The sequence below is a fragment of the Hippocampus zosterae genome, chromosome 2 (assembly GCF_025434085.1).
Source record: "Hippocampus zosterae strain Florida chromosome 2, ASM2543408v3, whole genome shotgun sequence".
NCBI classification, from domain to species: Eukaryota; Metazoa; Chordata; class Actinopteri; order Syngnathiformes; family Syngnathidae; genus Hippocampus; species Hippocampus zosterae.
This window is the reverse complement of record NC_067452.1, coordinates 2378318-2398460: the sequence shown is the minus strand read 5'-3', so window position 1 is coordinate 2398460 and position 20143 is coordinate 2378318. Positions and strand designations below refer to the sequence as shown.

At 42.2% G+C, this 20143-nt stretch overlaps 1 protein-coding gene across 5 annotated transcripts in view; it reads left to right on the top strand.

The window, feature by feature from the left end:
- abcd1 (ATP-binding cassette, sub-family D (ALD), member 1) overlaps positions 1 to 19715 on the top strand; it is a 56587-nt gene extending 36872 nt beyond the window's left edge. For 3 of the 5 annotated variants that reach the window (XM_052058744.1, XM_052058745.1, XM_052058743.1), the window contains exons 13-19: positions 3123 to 3268; positions 16120 to 16265; positions 18279 to 18363; positions 18432 to 18557; positions 18673 to 18760; positions 18911 to 19069; positions 19566 to 19715. In XM_052058744.1, the coding sequence (XP_051914704.1) occupies positions 3123 to 3268; positions 16120 to 16265; positions 18279 to 18363; positions 18432 to 18557; positions 18673 to 18760; positions 18911 to 19042 (723 nt within the window). In that variant the 3' untranslated portion in view covers positions 19043 to 19069; positions 19566 to 19715. Of the gene's footprint in view, positions 1 to 3122; positions 3269 to 16119; positions 16266 to 18278; positions 18364 to 18431; positions 18761 to 18910; positions 19070 to 19565 lie in introns of those variants that run through there. The other 2 variants (XM_052058747.1, XM_052058746.1) reach the window with 2 other exon arrangements.
- The last annotated feature ends 428 nt before the right edge of the window (positions 19716 to 20143 follow it).

Sequence of the window (20143 nt, the reverse complement as noted above, 5' to 3'; positions counted from 1 at the left end):
TTTTCTATAGTTTCAGTTTTGTTGGAACAAAAATATTTCAGAAATCAATAGGTGGCGGTAGTGAGTAAAAAGTGTGTGTATTGAATTTAAATGAAAATACACACAAAAAATCATTTTTGGTATATTTGTGAGGACCTCTCTGAAACTTTGAGAGATGCCTATATAAACCCTCTAGAGGCCTTTAGAATGAAAAACTTGTGAGGACTGGCCTAAATGTCCTCACTTGTCAAAAATGTCCTCACTACGTTGGTCTTATAATCACAGTGGTCCTCACAAGTATAGCCGTACAAACACACACACACACACACACACACACACACACACACACACACACACACACACACACACACACACATTTCACACAGCATACACTGCAAGCAATTGAATTGTTAAGTACAGCGTGTTGGCGGCTTCCTGTTGACATTTTAAGGCCTAAAATGCTAATATATATACTGTATATATATATATATATATATATATTAGAGTTGTCAAACGATTAAAATATTTAATCTAATTAAAAATGCAACTGTCATAATTAACTCAAATGAACTAAAAAAATCATCGTGATTACTCACATTTTTTATCGTTTCAGAATTTCCTTTTACATTTCATCAACTTGGAATCATGAATCAGTTTTCTATGTGCCAAATGCAAATATTTATTGAAATAACAATTTCAGTAAATACAAACAATGAACACGTTTCACTTGGAGCAGTTGTTCACACATAATCTCTCACACAATATTACTGTCCATCAACAACAGTGAAAAAAAATATTGTCACACAACAGCTGCTTTAGCAGCTTTTTTTAATGAAATCAAAACAGAGCAATATAACATTATAAAGTGCACATCTAAGGTAAACTAGTACTCAGCCTATAGTGGATTTAAACCATGGTTGCATACTTTGTTTTTCTCAAGTTTGCTTTGAACACAGCAGTCTGTTTCTGTATGTTTGTTGGAGAATAACGAGACCCTGGACACCGGTGTTCGTTATGTGCCGCTGTATTCAAAACTGTCGGCCGTACAAACAAGCGCAAGCAATTCCCCCGTGCTGCTGGGGCAAACCATTCTGAAAGAGGGGGGATTTCAATCCCCCTAACACAGTCAGGCTATGTTGATTGTGTTGGTCCTTCTTGCGCGGAAGTCTCTACGGTTTTTGTGTATCATCTCGGATGACTACACTTGGTTCGATGACAACACTGGAGACGTTTGATTTTCGCTAGTTCGCTACCACAGTAGCGCACTGTCACTGTCAGACAAACACAGAGAAGCTCCACCCGCTCTATTTATATGGACACGGAATGCTGTAACCTTCCACACAAAATAGTTCCAAACAAGTAACAATCGCGTCAGTGGCATACATCGTATACATGTATGATACACATAGAGAGAACAGGTAACTTTGGTCTTGTCAGTGGAGCAATCTGGCAACTTTTTAAAAGTAAACTTTCCATTCATAAACTCTTTAAGTATCCGTTTTAGGTGTCTCACGCTGCCGTGGCTGGCAAAACAGAAATGGGCGTGGACTTCTGCAGCGTGCTTGTTTTGTTTCTGGTGTATTTATAGAGCAACGTAACATCCGCTTGTGACGTGTGCCGCGTTAATCTCGCGAGAAAAAATTTAATCCCGTTAAAATTCATTTAAATTAATGCCAATAAAAACGCGCTAAATTGACAGCTCTAATATATATATAAAATTTAAAGTTTTGCTTCTCTTAACCAAAATCCTCTGTCACATAGTTGCCAAAGGTACAATCCTGGTGGATTAAAATGCTTCCTAGTCCTTGTGGAAATCGAAACTATGTTGACATAACAATCAATTTATGCTTTCTCTCAAATGTAGTTGTCATCTTTGTCTTCTTTTTCTGTCAGTTGGTATTGGGCAAACAACCTCTGGTGCTCTACTGCCACGTTTGAATTGGATATATGGCACTGCATTTTCCAAAAATACCAATACAAATCCAAACTCACAAACATTATCTGTAATAAATCTATAGAACTCAAAGCTGCTTTCTGATCTCTTATTTAATTAATTACTATATTGTCCGCATTATAATGCGCCTTATATATGGATCAATAATCTGATTTCTTGGACGTAGTATTTTAAATGTTCTGTAAAACGCTTTGTTATAGCTGCAGCAGTTGTGAAGGCTCTACATAAATAAATAAATCTGTATTGTATTGTCCCTGCGACCTTAATGAGGATCAAGCGGCTCAGAAGATGTATTGTATTGTGGGCGGCCCGGTAGTCCAGTGGTTAGCACGTCGGCTTCACAGTGCAGAGCTATCGGGTTCCAAGCTTCCAGCTCCCACATTCCAAAACATGCGTGGCAGGCTGATTGAACACTCTAAATTGTCCCTCGGTGTGAGTGTGAGCGCGGATGGTTGTTCGTCTCTGTGTGCCCTGTGATTGGCTGGCAACCGATTCAGGGTGTCCCCCGCCTACTGCCCGATGACAGCTCGGATAGGCTCCAGCACCCCCCACGATCCTAGTAAGGATCGGAAGATGAATGAATGTATTGTATTGTATTCTATTCTGTTCCATTTAGCGTAGCTCCATCTAGGGGATCCATAACGCACCTGCAAGCAGGGCTCCAAATAATTAAAGCCGCTTGTATTCCATCTAGTGGACGCCTAACACAATCACCTCCAATATTGAAGCTTCTATTCTATGTGCCTTATAATCCGTCGTGCCCTATAGCTGTATATGAAAACTGATTTCAAATAGGCCATTCATTGAAGGTCCGCCTTATCGCTTTGAAGCGCTTTATTGTGCGGAAAATACGGGACATCTTTCTGTCATTTGTGAAATGGTGTCTGTCATTGACAGACTGAGGGTCTGCCATTACACGCTCTGCTTCGTGACGTTTACGACAACGTACTAAAATCCATCTCTATCAGTCTTTAATCTGTCTTTTTTTTAAAGTTTGTTGTCAGTCATCATTTGTCTGAACATCGGGTCACTGACCGACCATCTGTCATTACTGACGGAATGCCCACCTCTGCATATAGCACAGATGACCTGACTTGCTATTATTTTTTTTTACTGTCTAGTCCTATGATTATGATGTGATATACCATGTGAGAGCAGTTGTGTTGATGTGCTGACTGTGGGTTGTCAGGTGGACGAGGGCATGGATGTGTTGATCACGGGACCTAACGGATGCGGCAAAAGTTCTTTGTTCAGGATTCTCAGCGGACTGTGGCCAGTTTATGGAGGTGTTCTTTCACGACCAGAACCAGAACAGATGTTCTACATACCGCAGAGGTATGCGTACGAGCACTTCTTGTGTGCGTATTACTCCTAATAATACAGTGAAGCCTTGGCTTCTTTGTACAATGCAAAGACAGGAAAATAGTAATGCACATTTAAGATGTTTAATCTAATGTAATGGCTCTTTAGCAGGGGTTCTGTTTAAAATTGGTTCTAAATTAACTGCTGAATAAGGAAGGTGTCCAGTGGTGGCCAACCAGTCAGAGACGAAGAGCCAATTCTTTTCCTGTGTAACTGCAAAGGGCCACATCATACACATGTGTAAACATCACACCATCCCTTCTTCACACACACGCACGCTCGCACGCGCACACACACACACACACACACACACACACACACACAAGAGCTAAGATCGGTCCTAAAAAAATTGAGCCCGAACCGGTCCGAGGCTATTAAACCCAACCCAGCCCGAGCCCGATCACTTAACTTGATTTGCAGGCCCGAGCCCGAAGCAAACCCGAGATTTCATATTTTATTTGTGAGGACTCGGAAGGAGGAGGGGTGATTTATGATAACAAATTAAAGCCTGTCTTTTGTAACGAAATCTAAGTTAAACAAGACTGTATAAACATTTACATCTTTTATATTTTTGTTTGTGCAGAGGGTACTTTAACCGACAATTTTCCATAATTGACGGATTTTTTTTAAGAGTGGACGGGAAAAATGTAAGGCCCTCCGTTTATTTTGACGGTTTGAAAATTGGGCCGTAAACCACAGCAGCAGTACGTCCTTAAAAATCTAGCGCGGCACTTTAAGAGAGAGAAGCAGAGACAAAGACGAACAATGATGGGTGGATACTCGACAGAGACTGGAAGGAGTTCTTCGAATTGTCATTGCAAGAGTTTAGTACAGTACGTGTTGTGATGAGGCGACTTCTGTTATTTTGCGTACGCCGGTCTCTCGTGGCCAAAACACGGCCTCGAAACAAAAAAAGAAAAAAAGTCAGCGAGAGAGAAGCCCGGCCCGGCCCGACCTGACCCAAAGCAATGATTGACATTTTATTCGGGTCGGATCGGTTTGGCCTCGGGTGTCCCGATCTTACCTCTAACACACACACACACACACACACACACATACACAAAGAAAGAGAGAGAAAGAGAGAGAGAGAGATTTATTGGAAATGTCACACACCAACATAATGACAGAAATTGACTCCAACAGTACTAAGTCATTTACACCAATGAATTTTGTGTGCACAGTCTCACACACACAAACTCTCGGGTCAACCAAGTCCACAAACAATAATATGGTATTATAATAAATATCATAATAAGAATGTTTTTCTCTTACTATGCATGTTGTTTAGCGCCTTAGTGCAGGGACTTATGGCATTCCTTCTCTTGAACAATGCTCTTCACATCTGGCTTGTATTCCGTTGTTGCCACTCGAAACAGGCACTGTCTGCATGCAAGCTGCTACTTTCTACTTAGGTCAGCTTGCCACCCAGCGCAAACTTTTTTGACCAAAGATCGACTTTTGAAGCTACCAACCTCCCGTGATCAACCCGATCGCGCACGTGCAAGGGTATACACGCGCACGCATGCATGCACGTGAGCGCCCAACCATGCGCATGCGCGCGTATGCATACACGCACGCCACAATGAGCAACAGCCAGAATGGCCCAATCACATGAACGAAACTGAAACACACAGACACACAAATCTTCCCCCCGCCCCGATTTTCTCCTCCCACCCCTTGCTGTTGACTTGCGACCAGTCCGATGGTTCCCAGTCGATTGCGATCGACGTATTGGGCAGCCCTGCCTTAAAATCAGAGGTAATTGGCTGACAAGCTTAGCACTTAGCGCCATTGTTTACGCATGAGCGGTAACGTGAAAGGAAAAATTCAGTTCTTATCTGAATGGTTGCCCTATATGTCAAGTAACGGGGTTGATGATAGGCTGACTTCGTAAGTTGTGCTGTACTTTGCGCCGTTGCTTGAATGGCAGCGCCAACGCTGAGGCATTTTCGAAGCTCATAATGTGAAAGCCCGGGAGCCAAATGCTCTTTGGCTGTTTCAATGCGGCTCACGAGCCACGGGTTGGCCATCCCTGACGGTGTACATTGATTATAAAATCTCTCTCAAGACTCTCGCAAGTCCGAAACCCACATTTGCTGAACACTTTAAAGTTGGAATGAAGAGAAGGATGAAGAGACGATGGTGTGTGTTCATACAAACTGCTACCAGCACACCTGGCTTGCAACTCATGTTTAGAATGACTTGTAAATATGTCATTCTAAACAGTGTTTATATGTTGCTTATGTATATCATTGAACCCAAAACGTGTCAAACCATCGTAACATGGTTTGACACGTTTTATGTGGCCAAATGCATTGGAAAACCAAACTTTGCTGTGCTGATGCGGTGAACATAAACAGGTAACAACAAAGATTTTAACAGTCATATTCAGAGCTGCCAACCTAAATTCATTTTCCGTACAATTTGTCTGAGTTTCCACATAATTAATCTCATGTCAAGAACATTACTCTGCATTGTAAATTTCCCCATTGTGGGACGAATAAAGGGATATCTTATCTTATCTTAACCCTGTTGTAGTCACATCTTTTGGAAGAGGATACAAACCATTCAATTACACAACATCCTCATCACTCTATAATCACTATTGGTTCTTTTAATGTACCGTATTTTCCGCACTATAGGGTGCCCCAAAAAGTCTTCAATTTTCTTAAAAGCTCACTGAGCGCCTTAAAATTCAGTGCGTCTCTTGTATGGTCATTACGGTAATACAAGTTGGCTCCTTCCTGGAGACATGCTTCCAATGTTACAACTTGCGGTTGGTTCAGTGAACTGTGTCGCTGCTATATTAAATAAGTTTTTGTTGCAGCTCCAAAAAAAGCAGAGCTGTGGTGTTAATTTTTTAAAACAGTCTCAACAAATACAGGTACATCTTTGTCTGTCTACGTGCCTTCTTCTGTTCAACTCGAGAGGCGTTCAAGACCGCCTCCGAAAAATGTAAACTAATGATTATTCCAATGAAACGACGAAAATTGAAAATAATACATCAAAGCTGAAAAACAAGAAAGGATATCACAAAATAAATTCTATAGCCACCCCTACAGAATTTATATTGTGATTTTGTCATTTGTGAATACATAACAAAGGAATAAATAACTACCACTGACATCTTGATCGTAGTAGTCGTGGTGCTTTTCGGAGGCGGTCATGAACGCCTCTCGAGTTGAACGGAAGAAGTATTTGTTGAAAAAAGGAGAACCGTGGTTTTATTTTTTTAAACACAGACTTTGTTAATGGTTTTCACAGTGTCAACAAATACAGGTACTGTACGTCTTTGTCCATCTCCGTGCCTTCTTCCGTTCCACTCGAGAGGTGTTCATGGCCACCGCCGAAAAACGTAAATTGATGATTACTTCAATTAAACCATGAAGATAATCAAGTGAGGAAATCACAAAATAAATTCTATATCCCCACTACAGAATTTATTTTGTTATTTCCTCGCTTGATTTTCTCTTTTGATGCATTATTTTCAATTTTCGTAGTTTTGTTTTACAGTAATAGTTAATTTTAGAGCTGTCAAATGATTAAAATATTTAATCTCATTAAAAATGCAACTGTCATAATTTACTCAAATTCACTAAAAATTGTGATTACTCACACATTTTTTATCGTTTCTGAATTTCCTTTGATAGTTTTTTGTCCTCTTTTTCCCCATTTTAATGCTCTCATCAACATGGAATCATGAATCAGTTTTCTATGTGCCAAATGCAAATGTTTACTGAAATAAAAATTTCGATTTTCAATTTTACATGAACATTTTTCACTTGGAGCAGTTATTCACACATAATCTCTCACACAATATTACTGTGCATTAACAACAGTGAAAATATATTTTGTCACACAACAGCTGCTTTAACAGCTCTTTTTATGGAATCAAAACAGAGCAATGTAACATTATAAAGTAAACATCTAAGGTAAACTAGTACTCAGCCTACAGTGGATTTAATCCATGGTTGCAGACTTCGTTTTTCTCAAGTTTGCTTTGAACACAGCAGTCAGGCTATGTTGATTCTGTTGGTCCATCTTGCGCGGACGTCCCTCTACGGTTTTGTGTAGACATCATTTCGGATGACTACACTTGGTGCGATGACAACACTGGAGACGTTTTATTTTCAGTGTTCGCGAGGTCGCTACCACTGCGCCGCTGAACTCTCGGCGTGCCTCAGTGCACCGTCACTGTCAGACGAACACAGAGAAGCTCCACCCGCTTTATTTATATGGACACGGAACACTGTAACCTTCCACACATAATTGTTCCAAACAAGTAACAAGCGCGTCAGTGGCATACATCGTATTCGACAGGCTACCTGCTCTTTATTCACCAGAGGCTCATCAAGTTGGTCTTTTATTTCTCTCCCGAATCAGTGTCTTCTCCCACTTGGTGTACCTCAGCCTTCTCCGCTACGTACAGTCTCTGTAAACAGCTTGTAATGGAGGCTCTCGCTGGATTTATTGTGCAATAGTGCATCCATTTTCTGAACCGCTCAGAGAAAAAAAAAATTTATTTAATTTTGCTTCCCTTCTTAACAAGTCAGTACCTGGATTCAACAGGGAATTTGCAAAAGATAGAAATGCAATGTTATAATATATATACAATTATTAGTAATTATTTATTATTCGTAGTACAATTGCTTTATGGCTATGACTGTGTACTGAGCTCACCAAAATCAGGGCATTGTATTGAACGGATTAGTATTAATGCTTAAAAGAATAATTAAACTTTTAAAAAATGATATATTTACTTTGCGGTGACATTCTGACCATACACATTGCACATAGGGGTCTCAAATTATCTCGTTAATTGCCATTAATTAATTACATTCCTATTTAGCGCGGAATGTTTTTAATCACGTTAATCTAGATTTGAATCTTTAATTTTATTGTTTCTGTAGGTGGGTTGCCTTTTTCTGATATCCTTTTTATTTGTTGGCTTCCTGTGTTCGTGTTGTTGAGGGTGGGGAAACAACTATCAGGCACAGCCTGAAGCGCACATTGATTGGCTGCCATTATGTTGAGGCATATTTAGCATCAGCTGATTGGCTCCCATAGGAGTTGGGCGGGCTAAGTAAGCAGCGGTGATGTCATGTCTCGGACAAGCGGAGTTAAGTCTGGATCCCAAAACGTAGATGTAAACAAGGTCTCCGTAACAAAAATATGTTTCTAATGCAAGTAATCGCACCGACAGAAATGTAACATAAAGCGCTGGTCAAAACAACTCAACTCATCAACACCCCGCGTACGAAGCATGAAGTCAGCATAGCTGCTGTGTCCTCTGTAGCCTATTAGAAGTGGTTGATGTTTATTCAGTCATTCATTCATCTTCCTAACCGCTTGATCCTCACTAGGGTCGTGGGGGGTGCTGGAGCCTATCCCAGCTGTCTCCGGGCAGTAGGCGGGGGACACCCTGAATCGGTTGCCAGCCAATCGCAGGGCACACAGAAACGAACAACCATTCGCACTCACACTCACACCTCACAATTTAGAGTGTTCAATCAGCCTGCCATGCATAATTTTGGAATGTGGGAGGAAACCGGAGCACCCGGAGAAAACCCACGCAGGCCCGGGGAGAACATGCAAACTCCACACAGGGAGGCCGGAGCTGGAATCGAACCAATGGACTACCGGGCCGCCCTGGTTGATGTTTATTTCAGCATTATTTCAGCATTTTCTCATGATGAACAGTCTTATTTTTGAATGTGCTAACTTACAGCACTCTGCTTTTAGGGTCTGTTTTATTTATTATCTGAAGCAAGTTCCGTGTTCATTATTTGTATTGCTCAGAAAGTTGTTCTTACTGTTTTTGATATGTTAGCCTTAGCACATTTTATGGACCTGGTGTTCTCTTTTATTATTTATTTATTTTGTAAATATTTTGGAGATTTACAAAAACAAAACAGTGATATTCCCCCTGGTGGTCGAAAATAAAGGTTGTAGGTAGGATTTGGGATTACCGTATTTTCACGACTATAAGGCGCCATTAAAAGTCTTAAATTTTCTCCAAAATGGACAGGACGCCTTTTGATGCAGAGTGTCTTGTGTATGTGCTGAGTTCCAAAACCTGACTGACAGCCGACACGCTGTTTATATAGAGAAAATATGTAAAATTGTAAATTTCCCCAGTGTGGGACGAATAAAGGATATCTTATCTTAAAAGGCGGAAGTGACTGAGGACAGGCATGCGGCAAAGAAGTCGGCCAATCAGTGAAGGGTGGGCGTGTATATATACATATATGGAGAGAGAGAGAGAGAGAGAGAGAAGGCAGATGTGAGAGAGGACAGGCATGCGGGGGAGAAGTCCGCCAATGAGTGAAGGGTGGGCGTGTAAGTGAACGCTAAAGGGACGCCGCAAGCAGGTACTAACACCTGTAAGAGTGTGGCTATGTGCATTGATGCAAAACAATTTCGGTTTTGGTTTCTAAGAACCCCCGAAAAGAAATTCTACAAAGAGACACGCCTACGAAGCTCAGTTCAAACTTCAAGCCATCGGTTATGCTTTTGGCATGCGTGCCCATCTCACAGCAGCGGTGAAAAACCAAGTCAAGCAAGTGAACTGTGAGCTTGCAGTTATTCCCGGAGGCTTGACTAAAGAACTCCCACCGCTCGCTTGACATCGGCATCAACCGGGCGTTCATAGTAAAGTTGCGACATGGCGTTCAAAGTAAAGTAAAGGCGTTCAAGTCGATCATCCATGGGAACAATGGATGATCGATGGCAAACACAACTTTACAAAGAGTGAGAGGCAGCGCTGGGCGAGTTACGCCACAACTTGCGAATGGATTGTGGCTGCTTGGACGAACGTGTCTGCTTGCACTGTTGAGTTTTTGGCAAAGCCGGCATCATTTCTGTGGAGCCACATGGCAATGAGAGTGACTCTGACAACGAGAGGGAACGCGGCATTTTTGATGGATTACCGGTACTTGCACAATTGTTGGATTTGTTGATCTTAAATATTCACGGCTGCTGAAGCCCTTTTCACAATGAACTTAGCTGGGTACAGCAAATTTTTTTTGGTGAGGCATAGGGGGCACGAAATGAAGAGCTGCCGGGTGGCTATATGCAGAAATTAGGGTGTCTGCCGTGAATTAAAAAAAAATATATATATATATTCAGGAGCGGCAGTTCTGTGATGTCAGAAAGCGATTCTTAGCGGTGGGTTGTGTGTGGCGACGAAAAGGGGGGTGAGGGGCTTGAGCTAGAAGAGTGCTGCTATTTCGGCAAACTCATTCACAAGGTTACAGGATGAGAACAATGGAGAAAGTCTTGATAAATGCAATGCATTTTTCACCAATGAAAGATGCTTCTTGTTTTTTCCCTATTCTTAAAATCATCAAAGACAGCACTTTCTTTTGCAAAAATGAAAGATACTTTTTGTTGAGGTGCGGTCTAATTCAAGTCTCAACCATTGGGACTAACCTCACTTTTAACTTCCTGGTCGGCTGCACCATCGGCACTTTCAAATATAAGCACAATGTTATGCGGGCCTTTTCAATGGAGTGAGCAAGTGCAGTGTGCGTGAGGGCTCTTTCGAAACACGAATTTATATATGATTGGAATATCAATAGACCCTTCGCAGCTAAGCCAGTGGGCAACCATCCTCCGTAGCCATTATTATTGACAACTTCTGTAATTTTTTTCGCTGAATACACTGGTCCTGGTTCCTCTTTTATGTTGGGGTCCCTGTATGGCGTCATGGGAGCCTCTCAAACAATGAACTTTACTGTTTGGATTGACCATTTATATTATCTCAGTACTATAAATGTGACTGTCAGAGGTACCGTATTTTCTGCACTATGCGGCGCGCCAAAAAGTCTTCTATTTTCTTATAAGGTCATCGTGCGCCTTAAAATCCGGTGCGCCTTTACGTCATTACGGTCATACGTCGACCCCAAGATGGCTCCTTGCTGGAGACATGCTTGCAGTGTTATAATTTGCTGTTGGTTCAGTGTACTGTGTCACTGCGTTATTAAATAAGTTTTTGTTGCAGCTCTGAAAAAAGGAGAGCTGTGGTGTTTTCTTAAAACACACTTTATTAATGGTTTTCACAGGCTCAACAAATACAGGTATGTCTTTGTCTGTCTCCGTGCATTCTCTTCTTCCATTCGACTCGAGAGGCGTTTATGACCGCCTCAAAAAAAACGTAATTTAACTATTCCTTCAATGAAACAATGAAAATTGAAAATAATGCATCAAAACAGAAAATTAAGCGAGGAAATTACAAAATAAATTGCACACGTTGGCATTTTCATCATAGAGCAGTGGTGTCAAATGCATGGCCCACGGGCCGGAACCAGCCCCCTAGGAGGAGGTTCCATCAGGCCCGCGGGATAAATGAAAAAATGAATAAAAGACACGGAATGAATATTTTTAATAAGGTGCAATTCATGGAGATTCCTCTCGGGGACACACTGTTTTGATCAGAGTAGAAGACAACAGTCTCAGTCTGTCATCGAGACCCAACACAGCAGACGCTATAAAGGACATGTGAATACATTCTTTTACACATTTAATAGCACTCTCCTTAGTTTGCAAAGTGTAGGCAGGGATTAAATTTAGATTTTATATGCACGTGTATAAATGGTTGAAAAATTCCTTTCTTTCTAAATCTCGTTTAATACCAATTACTTGTTAAAGTTTTGTGCCTTTGTACAATCAGTGGGATTAGTTGCAATGCATATATGTGATTGATTAAATTAAATTGCACATTTGGAAATCCAAGGGGCTTCATGAAATGTTTTGTAAAACAGCGGTCCCCAACCGCCGGTCCGCAGGGCATTTGGTCCCGGGCCTCACAGAAAGAACTTGTCGCATAGAAAGATGTTTTATTTAGAAAAATTACCGGATTCTCCGTTCCATCCGTCTGTCACGCTTGACACGCGTCAAACCACGCTTCTGCATCACGTGACCGATTACGCTAAAAAAAAAAGGGACCAAAAAAATTAGTAGAAAAACTGCTGGAGATCGCAAATAAGAAGATAAGAAAACCTTTATTAGTCTCGCAATGGAGAAATTCCCAATTCACAGCAGCAAAGTTATGAAAGGAAGAAGAAGAACAACAAAATATAGGAGCTGCTGGAAAGGCAGCCACTCTCGCGGTGCCATTTTGAAGTCAAAATAACAAAAATAACACAACACACAGGACAGTCGTGCAATCTTCACCACTTTTCTGGATACACTTTGTTGTCTGGAGCAGTTATAGATGAAAGAGGAGAGGATCAAAGTGTCCTTTCACCAATGGGTCAGAGACATCATGCTGAAAATGTGTACACGCCTGCTACAAACTAAGTTTTGAAAGCAAACACAAAGCTGTAGCGTCCATTGACGAAAAAAGATTAGTTCCCACGTAATCCGCGTGTCCCACGTAATCCGCCTCAAACTCCAAGTCGCGAGTCCCAGTTCCAAATCCGCATCGGCTCTCCGCGCTAGCGCTCCTTACTTCTCATCGTCGGCTCCTCAAGCCTTATATCCATCCAGCTGCAGACCGTTCAACAGCGCCAATCTCTCCGCTGAACAAAGCGGGGGTTTGAAAAATGCTGCCCATTACAGGCGCAAGACACAAGCGCCCCCGGACTGTCCAGCAACGACAGTCAAATGGCGCCAACATTCCTCCCAGTCAAAAACAGTGCTGGTATACCCATGCTGCCAAGAAGGCGCAACCACCAAGCACAGAGTCTCCTCCCTGATGAATGTCGTGGCCAAAAAATGCTGAACAAGTCCACATCAGGTCCACACGGCGTAACAACAAACACAAAGTGACAAAACAAACACAAAAACAACAAAAACAGCAAGGCTCATGAGAGCACTTGCCGACGGCTGCCTACTCGGGCGCCATCTTGACATAGTCTCCAGTGTCATTTGCCAGGAGGATAACTCGTAGCGCCTCGGGACTGTCCAGCAACAACCGCGACATGGCCGAACAATGACCAGCAGCACGGTTCGCCGTTGCGCTACGCATTATCGAACCACGTCACGGGGGATAACGAATCGGAGCGATGAAGATGGTGATAACAAGGATGTTTATGCGCGTGTGCTTGTCCAGTCGTGTATGTGTATGCGTGTATAGGTCATAGCTTCTTCGTCGAGGTCTGCTCGTCATGAAGACAGTCCCAGCTTATCAGTCCATGGCCGAGAAGGAGGGGGGGTGGTGGTGGGGGCCCTAGACTCCATGTGTATTTCCATCCAGGGGAAAGGCCAGATCGCGTTGTTTTTCTTTTGGAAAGACGGCCGCTAACACTTCCAGACAGCCTTAAGTCCTTGGTCTGTATCTCTCACTGGCGCCAATCATTCAGATCCGAAAAATTCTTTCGCAGCATAAATTCCAACGTCTCCATGGTATTTTCAATCGCACGGAGTCGCTCCAAAAACCGCAAAGTCGCAAAAGTCGCAACAATATTGCAGCTGAGCTCAGGCACCGCTTGAGTCTGAGTGTTGGACATTCGCGCCAAGCCATCCAGAGTGACCGGCAGCTTGTTCACTTCCAGTAGAGCCGCTGCCAACACCAAACAGCAGCATACCTGTTATCAAAAGGCCAATGATGTAGATGTCTTCCACATCCTCCACGGACAGTACTGTAAGGCACACCGGTCCCCACTTTCTCCATGGATCAAGGGCATATCCGGCAGCAAGTGTCCCCGGAGGGCAAGCCGGCCCCCCACTGCCCGCTCTTTCCGTCGAAAATATTTTGTCGATTAAATCGAGAGACCAGCCAACTAATTCCATGGTTAGTTCTTCGGATGAAAATACGGTAGGAGGCTAGGAAAAAGCTAGACAAAGACTAGACGAGTACAAAGACTAAGTGGCGAGCAGGGAAAAAAAAGGTGGGAGGGCAGGAGAGCTGTGCAGAAAGCGTCCGCCTTCGTCGAGAGCCAAGCAGAAAAGCCGTATAAGATGGGCGCCGGCAGGCTTGTGGAGTAACGAAATACAAGTACAGTGAAACTCCTCTACAATGAAACGTACATGGGTAAAATACCCCCTATTCTGAAAAAATCTTTATGCATTAACACCATTCCCATTCTCCTGCCCCCCATACGACAACCCCCCCCCCCCCCCATCTGTTGCATTATACGAAATCATTTCCTCTGCTCCAGCCTCGCGAAGACATTCACTACAACGAAGTCTAATCCAACAGCGACCTTTACTGCTTCGTTCAGAAACGGCAACAGCAACCACCACACTGGTTTACATAGTGAACAATGTTTATTTCGGTCACAGCTGCGAGTTTCCTGAATGCAACATATTCATAGCTGCTCTGCCATTGGCTTACAGAGCATCATCCTGGCCTCCAATTGGCCAAGAGGGACTTCACTGTCTATGTGTGTAGATACTGAAGCTAGATCCGTAGAAGATAGAGTGGAATGCATCCGATTAGCTGCTCAGAGTAAATTGCTTATGGCTCGTCGGACATTCAAATAAACAAATGTTTCCTCGAATGCTTTATTTGTTATCATGCTAAAAACCTTACGCTAACTGTAGCGCTAATTAGAGAGAAGCGCTCCAGTTTGCGTAAAGTTTCTAGCCTTTTAGAGCTAACTATGGCCATCGAGGACTACGAAGCATCCCATGGCTGGCTTAAAAGTTCATTGCGTGACATCAGCTGAGCAACGCTGTCTTGGGTGGCGATCGAGGGGAGGTCGAGTTAGAGACAGTGAGATGGTGGAAAGAAAAGCCACGGGTCCAGGAGGTATTTGTTCTTGTTAGATTCAGACGAGCAAGGACGTTGCATTGCTAGAATAGCTACAAAACGGACCTTTGGATGTCAAGCAACTCAGACAAGAAGAGCTCTGATGCTGGAAGAGAGGGTAAAAGTGATCAAAATGAAAGACGGCGCAAGCAAAATAAAAGACATGATCCAAGAAATTGATGTACCGGTAAGTGAAAGTGAATGCTGATCGTAAATATCGCAATTTCTTTCCCTTTTGTTCTTTCTACACTGACAATATCACGTGTCAAATAAGTGTGTGCTCATACTTATGCACTATTGGTATATAAATAGAGTATGTGTGTGTGTGTGTGTGTGTGTGTGTGTGTGTGTGTGTGTGTGTGTGTGTGTGTGTGTGTGTGCGTGTGTGTGTGCTTACATCTGAGATCAAATTTGCTACAGTGAAAAACCCCCTGTTGTGACAAATTTCTTGCTGCAAACATGATTTCGTTGTAGGGGAGTTTCACTGTGCCGACACTACCTATTCAGCATGTAGAAAAGAAGAAACCGTATTCCATTACTATTACAAAAAAAAAATTGGAATCCAATGCAAACTTCTGCCGCTGGGAGCAGCTTCATTGGAAAGGAATAAGCTTCTGGAGGGTGTGGAGTGGGTGACCAACAATCAGTTTTATTTTTCCTTTTTTGAGCCCTGAGCGTAACAAGTAGGTAAATTGTCACAATTTGTCTCATGCAGTTGTTGTCAACAAACAGGAGGCGGCAGAACTTTTGGTGATGTGTCCTCCAAATGCAGCCAGTATGAATGCAAGCCCGCACGAAAGAAAGCAGGAAGTGGTGACCAGTATTCACTGTTTGGAACATCCTCACGTGTTTACTGTTTGGAACATCCTCACTAAAGGACCGATTTATCCTGAATAGCATTTACAAAGAAAAAGTGGGCTACGTATGGCGGAGCTAGAGCTGGTAGCCGCTAATACAACGTTACCCTCCCGTCACAAACTACCCATAGCTTTACTCAAAACTTGACACTCGTATGAATTGCGTTCAAACAATTCCCAATTCCATTGAGGTTCTACTCTACTACTGCTGTCTTTGCGATCATTATTGTGGCTATTATTAGACAATAAGCAGGACTGGATGTGCCTTGCAGGCCCTACATGTCCGAGGGAACGCTGAGGGATCAGTTGATCTATCCAGACTCTGTGGAGCAAATGGCCAACAAAGGAATGACAGACTCGTGTCTGAAGGAGATCCTTTGCACCGTGCACCTTCTCTACATCTTGGAGAGGGAGGAAGGTGTGTGTGTGTGCGTGTGTGTGTGTGCGCGCGCTAGCGCTGAAGTATTTACCAGTACAGTATCTAATTTTTGAAAAACCCTTAACCGTGCAATTATGTTTTCAAAGTCATTTTCTAGTGTATTATTTAACAACCACAAGCAATCGGTATTATCTCTTCCCTAATTATTGGCATCGCTGATTAATATTGTGTGTATCTTTTTTTTTTTCAGGAGCATACTCATACTGAAAATTGTAGAAATAATAATATTGTATTTTATTTATAAGCGCCTTTCAATAAACCCAAGGACACTTTACAATAACAAAAACAATAAAACACAATACGGGTTGAGCAGCGGCAGCTAAACGCGCCAGCATTCACTCAACCCGGAAGTCAGAAAGAAACCTCAAGGGAGGGAGAGGGGGAGGAAAAAACCCACGCTCGAACTATCCTCATTTTGAGGATAATTTGAGTTAGGTAAAAAAACATCCTGAACAAGCATATGACAGTTACAGCAGGTCACAAGACATAAACAACCATAACAATAGTTTACAGATGATTCACTAAGTTTGTAAGGTTAGTTTTCAGCTGTAAAACTGAAATAAATAAGGTACGGTAATTGCTTTCTTCCTTTATTACTAATCTGTTACCAATTTATTAATCTATATTAATAATGGTATTTTCAATCAGTTATGTTTTTGCAGATGTGACCAAAAAAAAAACCCCTTTAAAAATACTGATTTAACAACAACAAAATGTTAAATTGTAAAGTTCCGTAACATTTAAATGTCATTCATCATCTATATTAATTACAGGTTCTTGAGGCAAAGAAAATATTTTGGCACACTGAATTTCGTCTGTCTTTAATAACTTAATAAACCAAATAGTTTACCAGACACAGATTCACGCTCCCGCCATGGCCTTCTTAATAACCAGACCTCAACCCCATTGAAAACCTGGGGAATGAGCTCCAGAGGAGGGTGCATAGAACAGGACGCAGCTTGCGGGATGATTTTGTGCGGGGCTGCTCAAATTCAGTCCTTGAGAGCCGCCATACAGCCTATTTTTACATGTTGTCCTCCTTCTAGACACCTGATTCAAATGACCAGGAGAGTAATCAAAGCTTGCACGTGAGCTGAGCATTTGAATAAGGTGCGTTGGAGGAGGGAAACATTTAAAACAGGCTGGATCGGGACTCTTGAGGAAAGGACTCCCTGAATTCGGGAAATTGTGCAAATTGTCAAAGATCCCTCCTTCAGTTTTCTCCTACCTTATGAAACATAGGAGAAGATTAGGTGCTGTTTTGTTGGCAAAACGAAGTTGCACAAATTGATTTAAAATAATTATTTCTTTATGTATACATGTATATAAATGCACTTGAATTAAAGGTTGGAATTATCTCCAGTTTGTTTCAGTCCAATATTATTTAGAAAATAACTACATGTATTCAAAGCTAAAGAACACATCTTAACCAGGGATGCCAATAGTTATGGACAGAAATGTACTATATAGGTGTCAATGTTTTGGATTTATAGGTTGGGCTTATACTTAACTAGACTCAATTAATGCTGGATTAATATGAAATATTGATGTCAATTAAAATGAAAGCATTCATCGACCATACTTCATTTGACTCAGTCTTTTTAAGCATTCATTATGACGGCTTCACTAATTTCTACCAAACAAGTGTGCAGTAAAACATAAGTCAGTCATGAATCAGATTGAAAAAATAATGCAAGATGGCTTAATCTCTTCTACTTTTTCTGTATGATGAAACAATTATATGGCAAGATGTGGACTGCACTTTTTAATCACTGAACATATCTAGATACGATATAAATATATGCATGTAGTAGACGTACTGAACATATAAAAAAATAAAGCCGACTGACCGACCACAATGAAAGTTTTTATTCTTCCGAAATTGCACAATTGGCTCTTTGAAATTTTACTTTAATTGTTTAATTGTCCAGCCCTTATATACATGTTCACATGTGGGGCAAACCAGTGACTCGCTGCATTTGTTTGTGCCAGGTTGGGAGTCAGTCAACGACTGGAAGGACGTCCTGTCAGGAGGAGAGAAGCAGCGTATGGGAATGGCTCGCATGTTCTACCACAAGTGAGCCCCTAAACACAAAAAAGCTGTGGATGAGGTCACATGACTCAACGGTCACACATGTCACCTAGGCCCAGCTACGCTCTGCTGGATGAGTGCACCAGCGCCGTGAGTATCGACGTGGAAGGCAGCATCTTCCAGGCTGCAAAGGAGGCTGGGATATCCCTGCTCTCAATCACCCATAGACCCTCCCTCTGGTCAGAATAAAAGCGCTCACAAAGAGAACCAATGTAGATTCCAGCCATCGGGGAGCAGCAGATCTCCAGGCAGCTGGTTGAGGCCACGTGGTAACACTTCCTCTCCCTCCAATAGGAAGTACCACTCTCACATTCTGCAGTTTGATGGCGAAGGCGGCTGGCGCTTTGAGCGTCTGGACGCAACCACTCGTTTGTCTCTGCAGGTCAGTGTTTGCTTCCTCTTCAAACAGTATCAGCTTTTTGCCGATGGTCATAAGCAGGAAGTAACGGCCACAAGTTTGCGCTTGGTGCAGGGGAGTTTATCTTTGGTGACTTTGTTGTTATTATCATAACAAGTTCTGCCCATCACCCAGGAAGAGAAGCGGCGTCTGGAAAGCCAACTGTCAGGAATCCCCAAGATGCAGCAGCGTCTGTCTGAGCTCTATGTCCTGCTGGGGGAGGGGCATTGTGAGGCTCCACCCAACCAGCACGCTGCTCTCTCCTGAGATATGGGTAGATAGATAGGATGATGGGTAAGTCAATTAATTTGATATGCTCTCTGATCTAAGAAAACAGTGTGCACTCACATCACGGCCCATTATTTTCATGTTTGGAATTTAGGCCTGGTACACAAAAGACTTCAAATCTTGAAGATGTTTTTATCTACGGCAGACCGTACTTATAAGATAAAAATCGTAAATTTCATTTTGGTGGTATTGTGTGTGGGGTGCTACATTCCTTCGTATCATGAGATGTCTCTGCCCCCATAAAGATTTTTGGTTGTAAATTTTGAACACTTATTATTGAACACTGCCCACCCCGACTCATTTTGGACCCATTTGTTGGGACATATCCACTGTGAACAGACCTCAGACATACGGATGATCTTAATCGAGAAGGGGCAAAATCTGCACAAGAGCTTGATTGTTTATATGTGTGTACCCAGCCAGCCTGAATAGACTCCATCTGTGTGAATATGAGCTGCAATTAGTGTCAATTGCTTTGATCTACTATCCTCTCTCTCTTTAGGGCCTTCACGAGACTACCGTACACGAAGGATTGTTTTTCAACAAGACAACTTGAGTATTTGTGTTTCAAAATGTTTTAAAAAATCCAATCAGCTTCCTGGTGACTACCTTTGTTTTAAGAAGCTTTTCAAAATAAAAGTTTGCGAAGGGACATTGATTTACAACTAGACTCACCTTTCATGTTTCCTCCCGCGCATATTCCCTACATGCATACTTAACATACTGGACATCTCCTGCTCATCCACATGCAACATGAATCTTCAAAATGTTCCCTGCACATTGCTTGTTAGAATGACAAACTACAGAACTACCAACTGTCACCAAATTTATGACACTACTTTAATCTGTACATCAAAAAATATCACGGCTGCCCCCAATTGCTTGTCGCATCTTTGAATATACTAAACATCAGCACTGTAATTTTAATCAGGGGTCCACACCATTTGGTACCGGGCCACACAGAGTCAGACCAACCCCCTCCCTACCCTCATGGATTACCTTCCAAAGGGATAAATAGGGGTGGGTGATTATATGATTGACTTTCACTTTATAGGATAAAATGCATTAACAACCCAAAAA